Genomic DNA, 26,008 nt, shown 5'->3' with positions numbered 1-26,008 from the left:
AAAAGTATGTGCAAAAGCTTTTTCTCGGCCATTTAATCCAGTTGCATAGTGCTAATTAAAATAAACAATTAGAAACCGCTTTTAAAATGTCGTGTACAGCAAAACTAGTTAAAAGTCTGTCAGGTTTTGGCCAAGTAAAACTTGGAGGTGTTAAGTTAAAACCCGTTAGATTGAGTATCACATAAATCCAGCTTTTGGCCGAATCGGTCACCAGAGAGTTTTGATTGCTTGATTATGAAGATGACTGGCGATTTGGTTCGTAAACATGGTTATAGTTATTTGGTCATTTCCGTCTGACACATTTTGGAATGTTCTGGAATATCTGTGTCCTTGGCCACCGACATGCATCCCTGAAAGCACGCACTTTGTGATCCACGACACTTTAAAAAATGTTGAATTTTAAATACGTTGAGGTAATTGAATAATTTACGATTTTTGTTAACAGCATTCGTCAATTTATGAAATGATACAGCTTTTGTTGCTTTTGATAGAAATTCAATAACTTTGGCAGCTTCATAAGTACCTGCGACAATTTACTGCAGATTGTCAGCGAAATGAAAGCAGTTGCTCTTTTCTGGGTAGAGTTTTAAACAAATAAACTGACGCCTGTTTTGTTTGGGACGAACCCGGTAAAAATGAATACTGCTCTTAAAAAAAAAAAAAAAAAAATTGATGTGCGCCAGCGGACTAGAACTTATCAAAATGACAGCCACATGTGTTCTTGTGGGTCTTTTGTGAAACTTAGAAATTGTCGCTAAAACTTTTAATTAATACACCTTGTCATACGCCAGCAAAGAGGATAAAAAATAACACAATAAATATTTGGTATTATATCATACATCTTTGCTTTCAGAAATTTAAAGAGGGTTAAATGAACTCCTACGAGATGTCCTTTTTTGTCACCACCAGAAAACACAATAATAATAAATATAATAATAATATTAGCGCATTTATAAAACGCCTTTTCATATATTCAGCCAGGATTAAAGTGCATTATATATATATACGCACACAAGTTCAGGACCACACACCTTTTTAGGATAGGCATCAAATGCATCTTCATGAACATGCATACACACACATTTAACAAATTTGGGTTGCCTAGGTCACTTAAATTAGAATATACGGACGCTAAAAGGTGGCTCAGATTAATTTATGTACACTTCATAATGAAAGTATCTCGTTTTGATGCAGTCTGATTTATGCAATTTCATATATTTTGCGGCTGACCCATTTCTTCGCATGATGCGAAACAGAACTTCTCTTTTCGCGTCTTTTTGGACTTTCGCTAAAACTCGGACAGAAACGAAAAACTAGCACAGACCAGCCAAACCTCGGACACATGGTTTACACTCACTGCACAGACCAGCTAAAGCTCGGACACCTGGTTTACACTGGCTGCGCCAACCATCCAGAGCTCCGACATCTGGCTTACCCTCGTTTTTCTCCCTGTTCTCTGTTCCTCCTTCCCTTTCTCTCTTTGTTTCCCCTGTGATTTTTTTTTTCTTCACTCTGAATAATTTATTAGTTGAACTTTGATCTCTCATTTAAATTTCTTTATTTTGTTATATATCCCCTAAGCACCCTTTGCCTCGCACTAAATGCGCAGCTTACTATAATTCCCTTGTACCCATGCACACCCCGCCCTCGGTGACTGACAAAGGTGCGCGGTCGATGTCATGCCTTGGCTGTCATTGTTGTGCGCCACATGTATGGCCCACACCTGTTATTTGCATCCGTTCCTTCATCCAGTCTTCACTATTTTAGGCAATCAAACGCGTTCGTCAGTCTTCTCCATCCGCTAAAACTTGTTGAAAGAACTGGATCGGTTGTCCGATTTGGACTTGGAGATGGCAACTTCTCCCCGCATGACCTTTTCCCTCTACAGTCTCGCGTGTCGGTGTGTGTGTGCGCGCGCTCACATGGCTGTGTGGTTTCTCTTCCTGCCAGGATTTTTTTTTTTTTTTTAGTGGACAATAAATGCAACGGTGGACACACTAATTGGCATGTTTGAAATGCCAGAGAAACAGGTCCGTGCCCAAATCTAGTTGGACATCATTCCATTCTTGCTACCAAATTTATGTTTACTCTCAGGAAAATAACCCCCACCTCAGACTTTTTTTTTCTCTCTCTTTCCCTTTTTGGGATTGGGGTGGGGGCGGGATGAAGCGGGCCACATTTGAGAAGCCTTCTCATATACTTCGCCTTCATGTTCTCGTATTTCTTCCCTGCCCATCGACAAACACAGCTTCTTGGTTACTCGGCAAACACTCTCCACAAAGAACCTTCGTGCGGGATGGAAATGCCTGTCGAAAACGGGTAACTCCACCCGGGTATCAGCAGCTTGAATCATGTTCTTCTTCATTATTAACCTTTTGTATAAGCACAAGAGATATTTAAAGAGAAACTGTGATGCAAATTTCCTCTCGTTCTCTTCTTTTTCCCGTCCCCTTCTCTCCCAGAAGGAGGCGTTCTTATCCAAATATTCGCAGCGTTCTGCCACTGTGAAAGAGTGGGAATAGTGGGTGGAGGGATTGGGGTTAGGCATATTTCTAGTTATATATATATAGGGCATTTAGGAAATAATTGAAAGTCTTTATTGCCAGAATTTATTTTCTGTACTTTATATACTTAGTTAAATTCTTACGGACCGGGTGTATAGTGCTTATAAACAATTCGCGCTGGTGACCAATCTAGATGCATCTGTGCGTATATTTAATTTATTTAACCCACTGCGTCCAGGGATTTACCACCTGATACTGGCCACTCTTGAGTCAACATAATGACTGAAGGTTTAATGACGACTGTAGCCTTTACCCGCGGCCAGTGTGCTAACAGATCATGAGACTCAGTTTGGTCCATGTCCTTTAGTAAATGTTGGACTAATCAAACATCTGGTGTGTGACCAAGTGTCTCTCAGTAAGCTGCGAGAAAAACGTATGTGCAGCAGGCAGCCCAACGCTTGAGGTCTCGCTCTTTTTGTGTGTGTACGTGTGTATGTGTGTGTGTCCAGAATGGAAGGTCAGACGCCTCATGAAGACCAGAGGTTCTCTCTATGTGTCTAGGGTGGAGGCTCCGCTGCTGGCTATGGGCTGGAAGAGAACGCAGGACAAGAACGACGACCGGTTTCGCCTCAAATGGGTGGAATGCAAGAGCAAGATCAACTACACCATCTTCAAAGAAGGTTAGTGATGTCTCACTTACTGTTACAAACCCCATCCAGCTAACGTGTTTACTCTCCGCGGAACGCAGTCGTCGAGGGTCTTTCGCTTAAATTTGAGGCAACGTCCAATCAGCATTTAGCAGTTTTCTTTGTGTCGTGCGCAAACCGGAAAAGGGGGCTGGACACTTGCTGCTCTTGCCGAAGTAGTAATTTTAGAAAGTGGGTAGCAGAAACAAAGCGAAGTCCTATAGGGTGCACTGTCGAAAAAAGAAAAAAAAAAAAAAAACAGAACGAAAACATTTGTCGACTTTTATCGTCACACAGAGTTAGAGCGCTGGCGAACCGGTTCGACACCCGTGTAAGGCAGCAAACCTTCTCCAGTCGACACATTTAGCGGGAATGGGTACCTGACTTCTTAGAGAATTGGGGAAGGTAAGGCAGCGAGAGGAGATGGGTACTGCCCTCTTAAAGTTGGCCCCGAGAAAAGTGAGGTATGTAATACCTCACTCTCTTACGAGAAAGGTCAGGGGACGACCTTTATCTTCATCTAACTGTCGTCAACACCTTTCTACCCGAAGCTCACTTAAAAAACTTGTGGGTACCGTGGGCGTAGTTCTTTCTTCTGGACATGACGGGTGAAAACGTTTTGAGAAAATAAAGCCGTTTGTGTTGGTTTGTACCGTAGATGTAACTTGCGCATGCACAGTATATTATTACCCTAAATTAATCATTACAAGAGCTTTTTTAAAAAAATAAATAGCTACTATAAACAACAGTAACTAGTTAACATTTTTCTTAATGCTAGGGACACTATCTTTTTTGCTCTTTATTTGTTTGTGTGTGTATTTGTTTGTGGGGATCTGGCAAGCAATGTCACAACATCAAAGATTCTTTCCTGTAATAAGACAAATAGGCACAGCTTTGTGGTTATTTTATTTTATTTTATTTTATTTATTTATTTATTTTTTTTTTTGCAACAGTACTATTTTTTGTGCTTAAAGGGTTCTCTCCGCCAGCTATTATTTCGGAATAAATACCTGGCGCTGCAACACGCTTTGTTTACGCCACTTGTCTCCAAGCCTGACACAAACATTCGAGCTTACTCTGTAAGCGGCTACTTTGCTCATCGCAGTGATACCTGTATGTTTTCACTTACTTTTACACGCACGATTTGATTGTAGGATCTGGCTGATTAAGCATGGGCTATATGGAAAATCTTGATACGAAGTGTTGACTGCATACTGTTGACTTTGCTGTCAGCACAGAGTTCTCTCTTCGTATCGCTTACAACCTCAATTTTAGTCTTTTGAGTTTTTAGGTGTTCACCATCTGGACAATACTAACTTTTCTCCTAACTTTTTATAATTTACAGTGGCGATTTCTTCATCCTATTTCTTTTATCTCGTAATGCCTAAGGCAACTGAGTGGCTGCTTCCGTCGAGCGTGTACTGTGCATGCGCCGAATAATTGACGAAGCACCCTCAATGAGCGAGCGATGGTTGTGTGATGAATGATGACTGAGTGATGTAATTATGAAACTTTGACATAAATATACAAACATAAATGTAAACTTCTGTTTTCATATTTTATTTACCCACTTGAGAAAATATTTCGATGTTTTAGTTTGGGAGAAAATTTCATTTATCCACGACGAGACATGAACTAGAAGAGAGGATCGGGGTGTGTGTGTGTGTGCGCGCGCGCGCGCGCGTGCTAAATGAGCTTCTTAACCAGTCCCACATTGGTCAAGCATTAGTTTTGGTAGTCAAAATCTGGTTGGCCATATTTGATGGTGATGGTGATGGTGATGGTGATACCAACAGCCCCACACGCGTGCCCCAAACTGTATTGTCCTTGGTCCCTCGCAATAAACTTAGCCTGTGGTGAGCTGTGCTAGTCTTCGCGAACTTGTCGATGCGAAGCCAAAGGTTGGATAGACGGTCTTTGCCTGCAAAATGGTCAACTACCAGAGGTGGGGGGGGGTTGTTTGCCTTGAAACACAAGGTACTCTAGACAGGTCAAAGCAGTACAGTAAATTCAGGCTTGTAGATTTAGCGCTAAAGCCACCATTAGCGAGGGTGCATGTCAGTTTGGTTAATTTGTCTACTGTTACGTTTGCTTTGTTCACAGCTCTGTAAACAAAAAAATGTTCCCATCCCTAAACACTTTTTCTGTTACCAGAACGGAACATCCTTTTGCATTATGTCGTGTGATTTAGTGTTCTGAACTGTGTCCTAAAAAGGACACAGAATGGTCCAACTATGTTGTATACGTGTAAATGTATTCAAATCTGTACCAGGTGTGTCCTTATCAGGACAGGTTTCATCTCTCTAAAGCACCCTCAGGCATGTACAAGAATGTACTGTTAGGGGAAAATGTTTAGAAATAACTTTGATTATTATCATATTATGTTTTTCAGCCGTCCGTCCGGCCTGCTGTCTCTTTCCATCTCACTCCCTCTAAAAGTATCCCATTATTTCTCATCCCCTACCTCCGTCGTCACTGTGCTTAGGCTACAACTAGTAAACTATTGAACGGCAGGGCGTGGCGCCACACTCGACACGCTGCCTGAACACGTGACACATCCATCAACTTAGACGCTAACAGGTTGAAAAAAAATAATAAACCCTTGAAGGATTCGCTCTGCTGGGCATGATCAATGACCCGTGACATTCTGCGCTCCAAGCACAAACTCACCGCGACTTGCAGCGACGTGGCGCGCAGAGGGACGCAGTGATGTTCTCGAGAATTTTATCGCACGCATTAGCATGGTGACGGTGACCAGGGCGAGGCTGGCTCTCCCCTCCCCATCCTCACCCCCACCTCACAACCCCGCCATTATCCAGGCGACGACGACGCTAGCAGGATGTGCTCTGGGCTGGTGACCACGTCTCCCTGGTCGTTGCACGATACAAAGCCTACACTAAGGGTGTGCTTTCCACCCTGGTATCGATCCACACCCGGCACAAAGATGAGGTCAGGGTAGGGAGGGAGGGTGGGTAGTTAGTGTTTTGACCGGTGAATATTCTCTTTGCTCCTACAGATGCAAACCATACCGTTCGGTTGTGGCTAGTATGGCTGTACTTCATTCAGGAGAGGTGGGGGTGGGCAAACATTGACTTTCCAAATAAAATTGCAAGAGGTTTAATCGACGTGTTAGCGCGCACGCTCGCACACAATGTCTTAAGATATTATGGGTCCAGAAGTAAGTTTTCATTACGATGAGCTCGAGGCTTCATTCCGGAAATGACTTATTCTTCGTGCAAGTCGGATTATCAGTAACGGGACATTGAAAGCCATCGAGAAGAGCTTGATCGCATCATAAAGTAAGTTTCACGAACTGCTGGAAAAGAAAGAGCTTGGTCGCTTTGTATGATATAATGATAGGTGAGCTAAGGTACTGTTTGCACATGTCCACCGTACTGGGAGAAAAAAAGCTAGGATCTGATCGCTTCAGACACCCCGAGGCACATAAACTGTTCAGTAATTGAAAAACAATACCAAGTGGCGGGCCTCCTGATCGCCTTGAAGTAGCACTTAGTACAAAAGCAAACGAGTCTTACACGATAAACAGTAGTGGAGGCATCTCACTTTTTAGAAACTATCTAAACTAGCAATTTTTCATAAACATTTCCTTAACACGTTTATTTAACAGAGCATATAGCTTATTGAAGTCACACAACCGAAAGCGCAAACGTTTGCGGGGCGCTCGCTAACTCCATGGTGTCTGTTATTGAAGTCCCTTGACTGTCTGTTCGTGCTTTACTTTTTACATGTAGGAAGGACTGCTGACTATAAAAGGAGCGTGACCCTTTAGGGAACGTGACAGCCCTTGAGAAAGTTTCTGAAGGCCAACGACCTGTACGTGTGGCGGTGGTGATGATGGTGGTGTGTGCCTTGGGGTGGGGCACGAGGGTTGGTTGTGTATCCCGCCACCATCTTGTCACTGCACGGTGGCTTTCGTCTTTCGGGTCATGTAAGGACACCGCCATTGAGCCATGAATAAAACTTTTATAGGTGTGCCTGCCAGAGAGCGCTCACGAGAGAGAGGTGGTGACCGTTTCGCGCGCACATATGAAAACGCTTGGGTATGACAGCTTTGTGGCGGTCGTGTGCATGTGTTGAGTGAGGGGTCGAACTCGGGTAAGATTAAGGAGTGGGAACAAGAACCCGGGTATGAGTCCCTCTGGCTCCGTTCTGCTGTATCCTCAACCACATGCACTCAGCAAGCTTTACCGAATAATACGCTGCTCAACAACCGCACCAAGCACCCCTTTTAATTGTTGGCAGCTAGCTTACCCCGTCCCCCACCCTCCTGCCACGCTGTTATCATAGTCGTACACATCAAACATCCACCAGGAACACTGCGACGGCTGTTTGGGTTGGAGAAGGGGGCTGGTTGGGGGGACTACGCCACGTTGTCTAACAGCTGTATCATTGCTCAGAGTGAGATGCGGTCAGGTGATTCTGAATTAAGTTTACATTTTAAGTTTTCATAAAACACACATACACACACAGACTGCTGAAAATAAACAGCTGTGTATTTGACCGCTCTGTCTGAAAAGTTGTGTTGCTGCCATGTGCGAAAGGATGAAAAACAATATTTCTCGGGATCAAGATATTATCGTAACTGCTGGGAGGAAGCCATGTTCCCCGACCTGCTCCAACCCTCTGCCGCAGCGACATCAATAAAAGCTGTCACAAAAATCTGCATGTGTACCTGAGTGATAGAGAAAACTGAGATCAGTGTCAACTGTTTGGTGTACTTCTGGGCTTACCCAGCGATCAGTGGATCTCGCCTTCGACTGTAGTCTCTGTGTGTATGTAATATACCGCCTGTTGTTCCACTTATCTCAGTAGGTCCTTTTCACTTACAAGCCATCTAGAGCCGTGCAGACATACGCTGACCGGAGGCCATGAAGATCTTATTCTTCGCACAGACATGCATAAGCCGAATAAATTTCAGAGAACTTAAAGCCATGTGTTGCCTGCATTCTTCTGTGTCAGTCGTGTCTTGCTTCTTCACGTAGCTGCTTAAGGACACGTCACTGGTTTCCAATAATGCATGCTTAGATTGCTCAAAGAACAGGTGGCCGCCACTTGTTTTCAGTGCTTTCGCCGTGCAAGTATTTCTGACTACCTGTCTAATCTTATTCACCTGTTTAGACCATCACGGGCGCGGATATCTCAGTTCACCTCTCTGCTGAGCTTTTCAGCTTTCCCTCTCCACCTTTGCCCAGCGATCTTTGAGTATTTGGACCTACAGTCTGCAATTCCTTGCATTGAAGGCATATCCATTCATGGGGGAGCTTTCAAAAAATACTTTCAAGCTATATTTTTTTCCAGAAATACTTCTGGATTCAACAAAATCAATCGGACGCACATGCAAAAGTAAGTGTGTGTGTGTGTTTTACGCGCGGTGAGTAGCTTCTAAATATAGCATGAAGCAATAATAATAGCAACCACAACAACAATAATAATAAAGCAGGTCAGGTGTAATTACGCTTCACTTTATGCACACCAGCTCTGTTTAAATCCCATCAATAGGTGAATACTGAGGCTTGGCTGTGAACGTGTTTGAATCTTCCGATTAGCTACATATTGAGATTCGAAAGTGTTAAAATTTTGGTCTCCCAGTGCGAAAGTTTACCGGCATATAATATACTCCAGGCGATAAACTTACTCGTTGCATAAAAGACGGGATTGCAGTTTTAGATCAAGATGTAAGGAAAGAACACAACTCCTCCTCCCCTCGGTTGACTGCTTTACTTGAAAGGGAGGTTTCATCTGTTGTCCACAAAGGGTGAACAGGATCTTTTGCATTTAAGAAACTCCCTGCACTTCTTAGTCCAGCGTGTTTGCAGGGCAGTGTGTCCTACATCTTTCCCGGCAGCGCAACCTTTAGCGTGTTACCAGTATAGTGAAGATTGGCGGTCCTGAGTTCAGATCTCGTCTCAGGCACGTTGTTCTTTCTCCGCATATGGCACCCGTTTCCATGGCCGGCTGATATAGCCTTAGTTACTGGCTCGGCGTAAAACGCCAATTTCCCCATCCCCTACAACCTACATCTTTTCCTCCCGACAGGTTTCTGCCAGCAAGCTGCTCTCCACTTCTGATTAGGGCACAGAAGGCAACAGCGGGTGTGAATGGGATGGGTGAATAATGAAGCGTTCTCTTGGCATTCTCACTATACCTCCGCCAGTCTGCCACGCACTGTCGGTTTTCTTAATTAATCTGGCGACCCTCCCCACTCCCTGCACTACCCCCACCCCCTAAAAATTGTGATGAAGCTACATAATTATTTTTTCAGCTGTAACAACGAAGGTGGGCGGAAAGAGGTTGGCCGGATCCAGCTGCCGCCACGACGTGGCCACGCCTTCAAAAACAAAATTCCGCCTTCCCTTTCCCCATCAAGGTCATGTTATTTCCTGGTTGGATTGGCGGTAGTGTCTCTTAGGTCATATATTTATCTGTCTACCGTACTCTTTTCTCCGTATTCCTCCCCACACACACACGGTGCATACTGCCTTTCCATGTATCTACAAAATACAACTCCCTGTCGTTGCACTTAGTGCAAGAACGGATTTCCCCCCTAAGTTACCCCTAGCTGAGGATCTTTTTTTTTCCTCTTTGTGTCTCCCACCTCACCTGACACCTGAAAGTTTGTTGGAATGGTGGCGAAATTATCCGAGGCTGCATTTAGACAGACTTTTTCGTTTGCAAGATTTAGTTTTCTTAGCTGCACTGCACAATGAGAAGGTTATGTCAAATTCTTCAGTTTTGTACTGTTGGAAACGATTGTCCTCCTTTCTTGTCATAATAATAATATATGCAAAATGTGTAAAGCCACACTCCTAAGCATGCTACGAAACATGGACAACATATGAGGGACAGGAAAACAAACAAATAACAGATGAACTATAAAAGAAGAATACGATCAAATAGCTACCGCCATCATCTTTTCTCTCCTGTGTTCCTATAATCTGTCTAATCTTGCTATAGAACCCCTCTCGCTTTCATTCTTTCATGAATCTGTATCCCCTGGATGGTTCGCAGACGATTTTTTTTTTCATTTAACTCCTAGAACGAGGCTATCGACAAAACAGCTTCCGGTTTAGCGATCGACGACAATGGCTATGCCAGTGGAATCTGCGAGAGAAACAACAATAAACAAACAGGCGGAAGGATGCCACTGTGCAAGTGTCAAATGTTTCGGTGTAAGTTTTTTTGTTTCGCTTCCGCGAGCAGGTATATCGAAAAGCAAGATGAGTGGCGAGCGGCTCTCATTCATACTGTCGGTCGTTCCGACAAAAGTTCAAATCCATTGAGAGCCAAGATTTGTTGGAGGCGGAAATCTGCCAGTTGCTCGACTAACAGCGGAGAACTTCACAAGAGGCCGAGCGTCTGTGGCATTGTTGTTGGTTTTCTTCAGTTGATGACGTTAAGTTTCTGTGCTTTTAAAATGCAGCATTTAATGTTGTGTCGAGACAGAAAGTGCATATTCATAAAAAGCTAGTTGAAGCTATCCTACTTTGTCTCACAATAGCTGTTCGGCATCGCTGTCAGCCATATTACCGAGCCATTGTGCAGCAATAGGGGGTTGGGAGGCGGGAGAGAAGCAGACGGAAGAAAAATCACATCCGTTATATGCTTCGACAGTTTCAGCTGCTTGCCGTTAAAAAAAAATCACATTTGTGTGTGTGTGTGGGGGGGTGTCACAATGTTGTTTTATGTTGTCTGCCAGCCCGGCTTGTTCGTGACATTTTGTGCTGACCGACATCATCAATATTGCACGCGGTGAGATGACGTCATCACTTGCAGACGACGAGGAAATGACGTATAGGGCGCCAGACGTGGCATCGCTTCTCTCCCTTCCCCACCTCGCATACCCCTTCGAACGGTCCCCAGTGACTTCAACCGATTCGGTCCCGTACAGCGAAATTCCTTATTTTTCAAGCCGGAACTTTAATTTGAGTGGCACGACACTTGCTTTATTGATGACGGCTTTCACTTTGAAGCTCCATTTTTTTCTTTCTTTCTTTCATTCTTTTGCGTAGACCACTATAGGTTGCGAGAAGCAATATTGACCCCACAGCACTGGTTATTTTCCTGTTGTCCCCACCATATCCTCCCAAAACCTAAAGATTTAAGACTATATTCTCGTTGTTGCCTGAAAACATTTGTCTGCTGGTGACTAAATGGAAAAGAATGCATCTGAAAATAATGACGCGCCTTTTAGGGCCGTCTGACGCAAAGTCTGTTGATGAGATTATCGACCCCGTTACTAATTAATTTACAGGTTCCCGTCAGGTAAACAATGATCGACCACATAGTACACGTCGTCCACCAGACCTGTCAGCTTCATCTGCCTTTCACAACACTTTTGTTGAGAGGGGGAGGGGTGTTCTTCGGCTGCCAGAAAAGAATAAGTGTTCGGACGACGGTACGCTGCTTCGTTATAAAATCACTGCTTGGTCACTGAAAGTGACTGTGTGACGTCAGTCCCTGTCACCACCTTTTCACTGCCCTCCCCGTTGGCAAGCGGTCGTTGCCTGCAGCCTCTGACAGACAAATGGCCTGCCGTCAATATTTCACGCGGCTTTCTGTCCTTGTCGAGATTTGTTCACAAAAGACCTGCTTCATCTATTTGGTGCTACACTGAAGCTTTTCATTTTCGTCGCTGTCGACATCAGTAATATGTTTCCTTGAGACTTATAGTAATTTGGGGGAGGGGAAAGGGTGCTTAGTTTGTTATACAGGTAATAAGTACAGGCTGCTTAGTAGGCAACACAATCATGCACATTAATTAAGGGTTTTGTCATAGCAGGAGGTACTACCGAACATGCGCACAAAATAGTCAGATGCACATACACTCGGATAACGGGAATTTATTTATGGCTCTTTCGACAGAGAAAAAGTGTGTGTGTGTGTGCGCGCGCGTATGCGAAAGCGCGTTGTATATGATGTGTGAAGAAAATAGAAGATACAGTTTAGAGCTACTAATCTTATTAACCGTGTGTATGTAGGTTTTTCGTTTTCGTTTTTATTTTATTTATTTTTTATTTTTTTATTTAGTTTTTTTTTTTGAGGGTGGTGGTGTTTTTTTTTTTTGTTTTGTTTGTTTTTTGTTTTTTGTTTTTGCTTATTTGTTTTTTGCTTGGATTGTGAGAATCGCCTCTGTAATTTTACGTTCATTTTGTTTTCATTATGCATGTGCAAAAATGATCGCTTATTCACTACAGGTACTAATAGGCGTCTGCATACAAAAGCACATAAGCGTGCATGCACACACACACACACACGCGCGCGCACACGTACACAGGCCTGACGAGAGAGGGGGAGTCAGGGGGTCTGGTGTACCCGTTTCCGCGGCTGTGAAGGTGACCCGGCTTTGGTCAGCTGGTTGTTTTCCTTTTCTTTTTAAAAAAGGGTGACGTAACATTCCGCGTTCTGGAGATATTTTTGTACGGAGCGGGGTACTACAAGTTTTATCCTTTAACGACTTTTTTCCTCATTTACTAACCGCTCACGTGTAAACAACTCTATGTTCAGGAGGTGATGTAGATCCTAGTGCTGTTGTCATAATGTTTGTAGTCTATATTCCGTTATTGAATGAAACGTAGACCTTTACAATCGAATTGTAAGCATATTATTATATACTGGGAAAATAATTTACGATTACAATTACAAGGGGCCCGGAGAGGTCGTCTGCCTCAGGGCCTGTGCTGGTTCTCAGCGGCCCTGCACACACACACACACTCAAGCATTCTGACAACCGTGCGCGTAAATATGCATGTGCACGGACATTGACCATTTTGCTTTACTAGTGTCTGCACTTAATATTGTCGCAACACACCAGTGCGCAGGTTACGCCGCACCTACATGTTACACCAGGTGTGCGGCTGTCAGCACCATATTCATGGTCCTTATCCCTTCTCAGTGTCTGTATGCATAATGTATGAAGATAATATGGCAAGACACACTGAGATAGGCAGAAATGGAACAGAAATGTACTCCGAACTGCCGAACAATGTATTAGATTGTTGATTACTATGTTTGTTGCGGTTTGTGCTGTTTTTCTGCCTTTCGATGGCATTAGGAGCAGTTTTCCCATCCTCGTCCCCAGGCATCGGCAAGATGATCATGACGTCACGCGCCAAGCATATCGAGACGATCCTCCATTTTGTTTCTGTATGCCATTGGTTGCTAAGTCAGCTGTAACATCTTCATTAGCATACCTTTACTTTTGGTACTGTACTTATATAATCTGGTGCACTGGTGGATCTCGTGGTCAAAATCCGAAAAAAAGCCAGTAAACAGCTTTTTTAAACAAAAAAATTGGCTGGTTGCTTTTGGTGGGAAAGTGCTTCCATCTAGAGGTGATTTCGTAAGATGAGAGGGGAGGAGACTGGACTAAAAAAACCTCGGACACCCGGCCCAGATAACAGCTGTCATGTGAGGTTTAGATTTAGAGGAATATAATGCAGCATTTTTAAAGGGTGAAAATACTTAGGATATTCAGAAACAATTAGCAGACAAGGCCGTGTAGAAAGGTATGAGTATTAACATAATTTTAAACCTTTTTCAGCACTTTAAGGAGCAATATAGAGGGTGTGTGTATATATATATAATGCAAAGAAGAAATGTTGGGTAATATCAAAGTTGGTTCAGGTTAAATCAGTACATACAGAAAAGTTCCATAAAGAATTTCTAGAATAGTAATTAGTAGGACAGTCCATGTAGAAGGAAAATGTACAGTTCAAGATAGTGCTACTGTGTTGATGGTAAAGACATAATGTTTCTGCTATCTCTGAATACTTAGTGTACTTGTTTAGTTTGTGAATCAGATTAGACGTAGCAGAACTATTCCAAATATTAGCTGGTCAAAATTCAGGAGTAGCGCATTGCAGAATACTGACGATTTACTCAGGTCAAAAATATCACAGAAACAGTATAATTAATTGTAAACTAGTTTAGCAATCTGCAAGCGTTGTGGGTAAACATTCTAACAATAATATAATAAATCAGCAAATTTTAATTATCAATTGAATGTTATCAGCTCATCAATTATTTATTATAGCACCTATATAATCAGTTTTCTGTAATAATAAGAGTACGATAAATATTAAATACATGCTTGTTGCATGAAGTGCCAACAATTAAAAAAACTCGCAAAAGGTGGGGAGGAAGAACTTTGCTTTAAATATATTTTTAATGCATGCCGGTCAAAGGACATCATTTGAAATCAAAGTTATCGATCCAGACTTAACAAATGAACACACCAAATATCTTCGCGTCGTATAGTTCCACCACGCAAAATCGTTTCTGAATGATTTAATGTTATTTAGACAACAAATAAAATACGTTGCCGTCTTCTAGAATTGCATTCACAATTATAATGAGACTTAGCAGCGAAATTAGACACGAATGGCAATAATAGACGGTTGCAAGAGCCATTCAAAGTACACCTAGCAACGGGAGCATGTACAACCAAAATGGCGGATGGTATCCCAAGCTGCATCCGATCGTGACGTCCTAACTTGCCTACTGGGACGGAGGAAGGAGGGTGGCTGCGGGATTTGGGGGTGAAATTAGAGCAAGGGAGAATAACTGTTGCGCATGTACTGAGTCTGTTTTTACCAGTGTGTAAGCTCCCTTGATGACTAAATAAAGAGACGATCGACTGATCTTAGGCCGGGACGAGCACTGACAACTACAAATTCGATATAAGCCTTAGCAGTCACATGCCAACTAAGAATTCTGTGTGGTGATACTGACAATCATATTTTGCAGGTTAATCACAACACAGAAAAGTCGTTTCTTAAAATAAAAAAACTCCTTTCCGAAGGGCAATAGTTGTAGATGTTGTGTTTTAACCTGGCACACACCTAAAAGATAATATATGCCCCTTTGATTTGATAAGTCAAGCATTTCCAGGTGCATGTCATATGAGTAATTTGCTATTCTCGATTCCAGACATGGTAAGGAAATTAAGCAAAATAAAAAATGGCACACATTTTAAATCAGCATTCCGGACTGAGTTTTATGTAATGTAACTCCGTGCTTCAACTTTAGTTGTAGCCCTTGATCTTGCGTCGTCCGGGAAACATCGAAGATATACAATTTACAAAAATTATTTTATTTCATATTTTTTATAAAAATCATCAAACATTTATTTGATTAATTTTATTAGCTTCCTGAGTGTGTCATGCTGCAATATTTCAAATGAACAGTATCCCCTGAATTTTTTTAAAATAAAGGCATATAAAGTTTTATTCTTCTTGAAGAAAGACATCCTCTCATTTTTACAGGTGAGCAGCTAGTCAACCATATCCCAAACTGCAAACTTCTGACCAACAAGCTGGGCCTTCTATGCAGTCTTCAGGAATATGAGAGGGTAACCCTCTCAACCAAAGGAAGACCACCTCGCCTCAAAATGAGTGAATTTGTTCCAGAAACCTATAAGGTGGATGAGCGCAATGACCGTATTGCATTTTTAGAAAATTACAAAGGTGAAGAAATGTTTACATTTTTGCACATTGATACACGTGAGGCTTCATATTCTGTGTAGGAGTGATTAAGCTGACGAATAAGGGATAGTTATAGTAAACATGACAAATTAGAGAATCTTGTGTCACTTTTCTCTAGATCTTTTCTCAAGTAATACAAAATCATGGTCGAACATAAAAGTGCTTTAGGTGTTGGAGATATAATATTAAATCAAGGTGTGCATCATGTTATTAACAGATGGAGAGATATGGATCTGCAAACCCGTTGGCATGAACCAAGGAAAGGGGATCTTTCTGCTTCGAAGTAAAGAGGAAATTGATAATCTTCTTGCTGAGCGAGATGCCAAGAAAGATTCCATGAAGCTATCCTCAAAGCCACCCATGGTGAGAATTGTACAACGGTGAGTGACACAACACATTTATCTCTTTCAGATTCCTTCCTTGTAGTCTGGTGTGGTGATCCATGCAGTTAGACCAGACATTTGCCAGAGTTTTATGTTTAAAAAAACAGCTTTGATGCTAGTTTGATTACCATGTTGTTATGATCAATGTTGTTTTAGGTAAAACAATAATTTTGAATCATCTTGAGGAGAAAGGATTTTTCAAGAATTAAGCATATCTGTTCAGACTAGTGCAGAACACGAGTTAATGTTACTGCAGACGAAAGGTAGATTTCCCTTCTTATGACATAATTTCTTAATTCTTCATATGGCCAGTCTCATTTCTAACACATACAGGTACATTACTAATCCTCTCCTCCTGGACGGTCGCAAGTTTGACATACGTGCTTACATGCTCATTGCTAGCACTGTACCATATCTGGTGCTTTTCCATCATGGCTACATCCGCCTGTCATGTCAGAAGTATGATGGCAATGATACCAACCTGACCACACATCTCACCAACCAGGTACTGATCAAATATGTAGCTATGAAGGCTTATTGTGATGTTAAGTTAAATTTCAAAGCTGTAGAACACTGGCTCCAGGTTGATGCAACAGTGATTAGTATTTTTTGGTCAGTACTTAAGGTGTTGCTTGTTAAAGACCGAACTTTTAGCTTAGAGCAGGAAAGAATGGTTTGACCCAAGCTGGGGAGATGAGGAGCACATGTAGTGCCCACTAGTGGTCATTCTTCTCCAATTATTTTTATTTGGCCCAACAATTACTTTCACCTCTGTCAATTGGATCTTTTTCATTCTTTCCTGCGGGATGGTAAAAGTTTAACCTTTAATGCTGCAGTCACCTGGGAATTGGTCTCTTTGATGTTGCTTTATTATCTCACCAGGTCAGTGGATAGAGGACGTTAGCAAAAAATATTTGATGAAACATCGACTGTGTAGTTGCATGCTTCTGTAGATAACAGCTCTAACAGGTTAAAAGTTTGAGGGCTGTTTAACCTGGTTTGTGCCCTTAACTTTAGAGCAGAAGGTGACCTGTCTGGGATTTGTCTGGGTCTGAGTTGAAGACTATACCACAGACATGTATAGGCAGACTGATGACTGTCTGGTGAGACCAGTGATTAGCCTTTTGTGAAGTTCTCCTCTGTTAGTCTCGGCAAGATTAAACCATGAATATGACTAAATTGGAAGCTTTGTGCACACAAGCCTTGTTCTAGTAGTTAAGCTGAAACATGGCTAAACTGGAAGCTTTCTGCACACCAGCCTCGTTCTAGTAGAAAAAAGTCCTCTGCAATCAGTCCATTAATACAAACTCATGCTTTTATCTTACCTTTTATTCATTTGTACTGTAAATTGTAACATTGTTTATGATGTGGGCATGCTCAAGCACATGTATTGTGATTATTTGTCATATTGCAAGATTACTTATTTTGTGTGTGTGTGTGTGTGTGTTGGGGGTACGTTGGTTTGTGGATGGTTGGTGTGTGAATGCATGTGTATGTTCATAACAGTATGTGCAAAAAAAGGACCCCACATATAAAGATGTAAAGGAAGACACTGCGTGGAACATGGACAAGTTCAATGAATACATAAACTCCCATTACTCTGCACAAATGGGAATTGAAGAAAACTGGACCTTTAATACCCTGACTGTGAGTGTAATGATTAGATTCAGGTCACCAAAAAAAAGTATACATTGCAAGATACCATGCTTATCAAGAGAGGGCTGTCTACACACTCCTATGAATAACTGTTTTGCTATCTTTCATTTGCATTCTATTGACAGTCAGTACTCTTTGTTGTATTTTTTGTCAAGGCAGCTTCTTTTCTTTTAAAAATGTAGAAAAAAATGTTTTTCTATGTATATAAGTAAGTTACAATTTCTGTAACAGTGCAGGACTTTATGTTTCAGAAACAAATGCAGAAAATCACTCTACACATATTTAACAGTGTGAAGCATAAACTGCAGTGTAAGATGGGCTACTTTGACCTCTATGGCCTGGACTTCATGATTGACACCAGTATGAAGGTATGATAGGCTGTCCAAAGACAGGATAGTACTTTCAATGGAGGCAGGGGTTGTAGGATCAAAATTTTAGTTTACCTGCACGCTCATGTCTGAGTGTTCTTAAAGTCTCTTATGTATAGATGGTCATGATTTCCCACATTAAGGTTATAATTAGAGCACAGCACAGAAATAAAACAGCAGTTAAAATTTACATGTGTTATATTCATGAATTGATTCCCACTCGTCTGGTGTGTGTTTGCATGTGTGTGCATTGTGTGTGTGTGTGTTTGTGCATGTGTGTGTGTTTGAGATATATCATCAGGTGTGGCTTATTGAGGTTAACGTAAACCCGGCCCTCAATATCAATTGTGAAGCTTTGAAGCAAGTCATCCCAGGTGTTGTAGAGGAGACACTGCGTGAGTGAATTACTTCATACAAGAATATATATCACCAACTGGGGCTAGAGTTATCCTGTTGTTAGTGTGAAAAGTGCATCACGCAACCTCTAGATATGTACATGATATTTTGACTTCCTTATTTTTACTAATCTTTACAATCATTTTCATAGATTTGAACTCATTTCATCTGGATTACCTATTCTTGACTTGCAATATGTTAAAAATATTGAAAGAAGGCCTTATGGATATTATATCATGTACTGTTTCATATAATGTTATAAAAATTCTAATCCTTTTGTATGATAAGGACTGATTCAGTATTCATTTTCGAACAGACCTGGCTATTGAGTGCTTTGACAAGAGTCGAAAGAACCAGCCATTGTTACCTTTACAGTCTTTGAAGGGATTTAGCATTTTGCACTGTGGGACACAAGGAAACACTGTACCACGTCAAACTCGTAGCGTATCTCCAGCTAAAGGGGACTATGAAAGAACACGTCCTTTCCAAACTGCTCATGCACGCAATTACTCTCCTCCACGAAGTTTGCCTCGCATGAGTCTAACCACAACACAGGTAAACAGATGTGCTATGCATATGTAACATGACTGATTTAGAGTGTTTTGATCATTTTAGAAGCTGATGATAATAAAGATAGCAATTAGTATAAATTGACATGAGAACATTTTAAGACATAGTTCAGTAAGTTAAATGCAAAAGCTTGCATACAAGGATCATTTAAACTAAACCGCAAGTGCCTTATTGTTATAACATTAGTCTCTATATTGTTTTCCACAGGTGTCCCCTTACCTGGCACCTATTATCCCATGTCCCACAGTCCGTAGGATGCCAACATCTCTGTTCCCCGTCATCTCCCAGAGCACCACCAGCCCCAACAGTGTTGCCAGCAACAACGGAGACGATGTTCGTTTGAAAATGACTCATGTCAATTCCTCATCCCTGCGAAAAAGCAAGGAGAAGGCAGACCGAGGAAACTGATGGATAAATTACTTTTTATGTTGGTTATTTTATTTGTTGGAGGTGGTGAAGGCTGGGTGAGAGGTGAACTTTTTTTATGTATTGGGGAATAGATTTAGGTACAAAAGCTTTTGGCCTCTAATCCTAAACACTATTTTGAATAAGAATGCTAAGAAGACCTGGGGATTAATTAGAAGGGGCACCTTAGCATTTTCCAAGTACCCTTTGCAAGTTTCCAACCATTCTGTGGTGAAATAATTCCTGCTGATCTACTTTGACCTTCAATATTTTGTCAACCTACAAATATTAACTTCTATGTTCTAAGCTGCTACTGTGTTTATACTGTTTAAAACTCTGTGATTTGCTATTTATTTCTACATGCATAGGATTGCAATAAAACTCTTTAAAAATCCGCTGTTATGTTGGTATATCATTAACACAAGTCCACTGAAATTAGCTTTGGATATCTAAAAAAGGCAACCCTTACACCAACTCCCCACCTGTGCTCAGAAATGTCATCAATAATATAAAGAAATATTTTCAACTAAATCATGTGCAGAATTTGCAAGATGAGAAGGATTCTATTGTACATCCTTTCATTACAATCATTGGTTGTTTTTTTTCTTTCTGAGGAATATAAGTTTCCTTGTATTTTTCTTACCAGCTGTTGCAGCAGTCACTCTATTGTTTTTGATACTTTATTTAATTTTTAGGCAAGTATGTTCTAAGCAAATCTGTGCTTAGGAGATGTGTATTTCATTGGTATATACAATTCGCAGAAGAACATCAAGGATCTATGTCAAGAGATTTTGAAATATTCTCAGGATTTTTATTTATTTTTGGCCTAATAGCTGTTAAATGCTATTGATAAAAATCAAGTGTAGGACCTAGTGCTTCCTACTTCATGTGTTAATTTTGGGAGTTGTGACTTAAGTAACATGTTTATGGAACTGTCATGGTGTACGTGTCAATTGATGAGATAGCAAATTAGGATGTAATAGCAGCATTGTCAAGAACGTTACATGACTTTTCTAGCTTGCAGTAAGCAGAAAAATATCACAGAATGATTCATAATGATTCAGCAGTTACGGGCAACATTATCAAAATCCATGCATAAGGCAAACGCAGCACTGTCTGATTTTCCCTTTCAGTGCTTGCCATCATCTACCTTCACCATTTATCTTGACAGATGTTCATTTCATTTGTGTTTCTGACTTTCATGCAGTTTTTTTAATTTTCTAATTTCCTTTTTATTTCTTCTGGAAATGTCCCTAAACAATCATCCAATTTTGAATGCATTGTGCATTGGCTTGCATTATGTTTTGAATGCTTTGTAAATTGTTTAGCACAATGCTGAGATTGCATTTTGTATTTGTATTTTCATCTCTTAACCTGTGATCTTGCACCTCTTCCCTCCACTCCTCCTCTGATTCATCTGTAGAATTCCAGCAGTCTGTAGACAGCAGCTCATACATAATAAGCACTATGTATCTGTTAATTAAAATTTTGTTTATATGTACAGAATATTACAAAGAGATTGCTGTGAACTTCAAAGTCAATGCATAATTTTTGAAAGATATTGAGAGATTGTATTTTTGCATTCATTAGAAGTGCTTGTTAAGTACGAATGACAATATGGTCACATATATTTTATCTCGTGCATGTTTTTTCTTACTACAGCTTTTAAAATGTAGTTTTGTTTTATCACATCTGTGAATTTTTTTTAATTAAAATACTGCAATCTTTTCACGCCTTCAGCATCAGGTGAGCTGCCAAGAGTTACTGCTGCTGATATAAAGAAAACAGCAGGAGCAAGTAATTTGCCGAAGAACGTGCTGACAATGCCAGAGTCACCTGACTCCAATCTGATAACAGGAAGTCAAACGCACATTTGTCAGCAAAAGGAATTGTCAGAAAAGTCACCACCCCTACTTCCACACAGCTCTCTGCAAATAGAGCTTCCAGCAGGCGTCCAGCAGGACTCTTCACCAGAAAACATACCTACCAAAATACAGGAAGATTTACAACAGGACTCTCCAGAAAACATACTCACCAAAGTACAGCATGATTCACAACAGAAAATGGTTCTTCCTGCTATCCAGTGTGACTCACAACAAAAGGAAGAACTTGCTGAAATACAACATGATTCACTACAGAAGAGAGTGTTATGTGAAATCCAGTTTGAATATCAGGAAAGGTGCTCAATGACAGACATACATGATTCAGAGCCAATGAACTTGCTTTCTGGCATATTGTGTGAATTACAGCAGAAGGAAATGCTGTCTGGCATACAACATGATTTACAGCAGAAAGAAACACTGTCTGGCATAGAACATGATTTACAGCAGAAAGAAACACTGTCTGGCATAGAACATGATTTACAGCAAAAGAAAGTGCTGCCTGACAGAGTGCAATGCTATGACCCTCAGCTAAAGAATTTGCCAAGAAATATGAATGCCCGTAGCTGTTGCCAGTGTTTCTAATGTGGCCAGCATTTAGTTTGAACTCTTCATGTATGCAACAAAAGTAGGCGTTATAACAATGAGGCGTGTTTCCACTGACCCTGTGTTACCTTTATGTGATTCCTATTTTAACAGCTCTGAATATTGATGGCCAAAGTTTAGAACATAGTAATTTGTTTGTGATGTGCACTGCTTAGTATCTGTGGCAATGTTAATGTACATTATAGGTGTAATCAACTTATGTTCCCTGTATAAATGGGTGGTGTTTAATATAAATTCTTGAGTTCAGAGAAAAGCAGTGTAGCAGAGCTAAATCAGAGTGTACTTCGCATAGATATATTTTCTTTGCGTTGATGCATCATTTGCTAGTGTTGCTGTCACATCTTGAACTACTTTTTGATGAGACTTTGCTTGCTATGAATGGTATCTGGTCAATTTTTTAAAAAAAAATCAGTATTTGTATTGTTTCTGATCTTTTTTTCCACAACAATAGAATTCTAAAGCTTTACAGTTGCAGAAGAGCAGCATTCACATGTATGTGATAATAGTAATCTAACAGTGTCATTTTGCCTTGGGTTTCACTTTTTTCAGCATTTTAAAATCAATTTTTGCATTATTGTGTCATCAGAATATGATTTTAATACCTTTCTGGGGAAAGTTAAGATCCAAGCTGCAGACATATTTCATAACTTAGCAATTTGAAGGCTGTGATTAAAATATTATATGGAATGAAATGATTATTAACATAAAGATTATTTTGTGAATGTATTAGTACGACTGTAACGTTTTTTTTAACATTTTATGTGGACTTTTAATTTTAAAATGATTGAAGTCCCTACAACACATTCCTGTAGATATACTGCTGATGAGAATTTATAAACTTGTTTTGTTTATCATTTTGATATATTTACCTTTCCCAAATTTATTTTACATTTTCAAGATATCTAACCTACAAATAACAGGAATGAATATGAACATAAAAGTCCATGAATATGAGTCCCAATTACTTCTGCAAAGCATTTTACAGGCAGCTTCTTTTCAGCCATAGTATTATAAAAGTATTGTGTTATTTGGGACAATCATCATTGTAGTCCTACTGTTGAAGTTGTCTTTGATACCGCCATTTTAACAATCCAATATTCCAAACTGGATGGCATATACATGTATCTAACAAACAATTGATGATCATTTTATTGTAGAGTCATAGAATGAACGGAATGTATACTTGGACCTCAGGTAAGCCTGAAGTAACACCGTCATGATTCTTACTCCCCCTACTCCCAACCTGAAAACACATTACAACAAATTATTATATCTTGAAATCCATAACTGTGGTGTGAATAACAAGAAAGATTTATGGCCTCTTTCTTTATGGCTCCTGTAATTTAAACTGGAATGAGGCTTCAACTTAATGGAGGACATACGCAAAATATTAGGACAAATGGCTGTGAACATGAAGCTTTTTTCTTGTCTGACAGTGAACTGTTGCAGTGTTAACTGTAAGACAAAAAGGGGCTTGTCTTACGTATGAGTGTGAAGATCCACCTTAACAAGAGCAGTTGCTCTTTTACTTAAAAACCTGTGGCTTTGGGCGGTGGTTTTTCCACTGATAAACATCCTTTTATGAACAAGAGAAATTTGTAATAGTATACACATTTTCAGTTAAAAGACTGTACTGAATGAGATCCATGTGATATTTCTGTTTTTTCCTGTGGAGGTTGAATTTCATCTTACCCCTACTGCACAAACCTTCAGTTTTCATCGTGACATATATTCACACTCTACTGATGGTTAAGTTAAATGCTATGGTATCTTTTTATAGTTCTGTCCACAATTAAGTGAATAAATGTTTTGCATAAAGAATACTGTAGATTTTAAAAAACAGACGTAAAAGGAGTCAAGACAGAATTTTTTCCAAGTATTTAAGCAGGAGTGTGTGATGGTTGTCAGCTGCAGTACCCAAGGATTCAGCACTTGGCTACAGCTGTTAGTGCATTCGAGCAGAAGTAGAACTACAGTGTCCTTACTGAAATGGCTTTTACTGCAGAATATATTGGATATCTTTAGTTTTAAAAGAAATCTATAGGCTATTGTCAAAGTACAGAGAACTGGAGTCAGATTATATGCATTGCATCATTTAAGTTTTAAGTCCTTACTCCTTTGACATTGCTGTGGCTAACAAATGGGTTGCCTGGGATGGTCTGAAAAATGAGGCTCTATTTTGGTTTGATGTAAATGTCATTGTGTGCCCACATAGAGAAGGATGAGTGATCGGCGTTTGTGAAAGTATTGCACTGTATCATTGTATTTATTTCATCTTGAACGCATCACCTCGTTCTCTCATTTGTGCACATTGATTGGAATGAATGACTGAAAATATGAAATGGTGCTACAAGTTTCTTGAATGCATGTAGTAAATAACACGTGTACTTATTAAGTATTACATCCATGTTTGTGGCGACAGCCATGTGGTGTTTGTGTGTACTTCAACAATAAACAGTATTGCAACTATTTAGAAGTCTCCATGTTCGACACATCCTCATGCTCATGGTCTGACGGTGAGGGGTATTTGTTTTGCATCCTATTTTCTTATTTATGTTTCTATGCAGGGGCTACAGCTATAAACCATAGATGTTTGCCTCACCTTCACTCGATATCTACACCTCTAATAAGCACGCTGCAGCCTTGGGTGTGGGCCACATGAAAGACTGGCACCTCTAGATTATCCGTAGGCCTATTAGGTCTGTGCATATTTCCAATTACAGAAATGTAAAAAATACTTCTGACCGGTAACTCTGGGGTGATGTTACCTCTGCTTCTTTAGTCCCAAGCAGGCACACACATATTCACATGCATGTACGCATTCATACCGTCAACTTTTTTTTCAGAAAATACTCTGATCATTCTCCAACAAGTTTTTTTTTCAATCACCAAGTAATTGTCACAGAAAAAGTGATGAAAATGATTATTTTTTGTTTCTGCCACCAATTGACTTGATGCCATTAACTCAACAGTCAGTCACTGATTTGTTGTTACACCCTACTAGGTGTGCCCTAATTTTATATAGTGGTACACATGAGACAATATTTGACTAAACTAGCATGCAAGTTGAACTGCAATGTCAAAAGCCAATATTTTGAGTATGATAAAGGCTGTATAATTATTCCTTTTGGTATTTTGTGATAGTTTTGAAAAAATATTATCCTCAGAAATGTGCTAGCAAGCCCTCATTTTCAGGAACTGAGAAAGTTAAAAATACGTGTTCAGAGCACAGCCATTGCTTACCTCAACCTGCAGATATGAACATTTTTAAAACTTCATGCAAAATAGGTTAATCATCATGATCTATGGCACTTCTCCCTTTTGCAAATTACATCAAATTGGTTACAGAAAACCATAAGATTGATAAGACTCTTAAGCCATATGCACTTGATATATTAAGATGGGGAACAAAAACCAGTCAAAATGTGTCTTATGTAAATGATTCCTGCCTCACCATTTTGGGCCTTCTTCTACAGGCAGCCTTTGATGAGGAGCAAAGAAGTTTTTATGCTGCTTATTATTAATCCACACTGAATGAACTGTGCCAGTATCTGTTTTAGAATAGTTGGGTCTCAAAAGGTAATTGTTTCAGGAAAATGTGGCTGGAGGCAAGACAGTATTTTTTTCCAGTATAATGTATTTTTCAACAGTCATTTGTTGCCTTTGCTTCTTAAAAAAATGATCAAACATGAAGCCATTTGGATATTTTTGTGATAAATGTTAATAAATATTTTAATATGGCCACAAAACACTTCATTGGTTTTTCTTCACTACATTCTGTTGCATGATGTCCTCACAAGATTGCGTGTGCATATATTTCTTGTCCTGAGTAAGATGCAAATGACATTGTTGTATCTACATATCTGTGTGTGCATACGCCTCACATGTTAAAACCACATCTGCAAAATACTCAAGCCCGACAAAACTAGGATTCACATTAATCAGCTGCAACATGTTTTATCTTCAGCAAATACTGAGGCAGCAGACACCAGAAATGTAAGGCAACATTCAAATTTGCCAGCACGTTCCCAACAAGAATTAACGTAAGCTG

At 40.2% G+C, this 26,008-nt stretch overlaps 1 protein-coding gene across 2 annotated transcripts in view; it reads left to right on the top strand.

Annotated features, from left to right (window-relative positions):
- Positions 1-25,708, top strand: part of LOC112558342 — an 88,316-nt gene extending 62,608 nt beyond the window's left edge. For both annotated transcript variants that reach the window (XM_025228790.1, XM_025228791.1), the window contains exons 8-16: positions 3,066-3,184; positions 15,475-15,675; positions 15,911-16,073; positions 16,410-16,581; positions 17,583-17,723; positions 17,984-18,100; positions 18,402-18,495; positions 18,813-19,051; positions 19,274-25,708. In XM_025228790.1, coding sequence (XP_025084575.1) covers positions 3,066-3,184; positions 15,475-15,675; positions 15,911-16,073; positions 16,410-16,581; positions 17,583-17,723; positions 17,984-18,100; positions 18,402-18,495; positions 18,813-19,051; positions 19,274-19,474 — 1,447 coding nt within the window. In that variant the 3' untranslated portion in view covers positions 19,475-25,708. The remainder of the gene's footprint in view (positions 1-3,065; positions 3,185-15,474; positions 15,676-15,910; positions 16,074-16,409; positions 16,582-17,582; positions 17,724-17,983; positions 18,101-18,401; positions 18,496-18,812; positions 19,052-19,273) is intronic.
- The last annotated feature ends 300 nt before the right edge of the window (positions 25,709-26,008 follow it).

This window comes from Pomacea canaliculata, linkage group LG2 (genome assembly GCF_003073045.1).
Source record: "Pomacea canaliculata isolate SZHN2017 linkage group LG2, ASM307304v1, whole genome shotgun sequence".
NCBI lineage: Eukaryota > Metazoa > Mollusca > Gastropoda > Architaenioglossa > Ampullariidae > Pomacea > Pomacea canaliculata.
The sequence above is the reverse complement of the archived record's forward strand: the minus strand, read 5'-3'. Positions and strand labels throughout refer to the sequence as shown.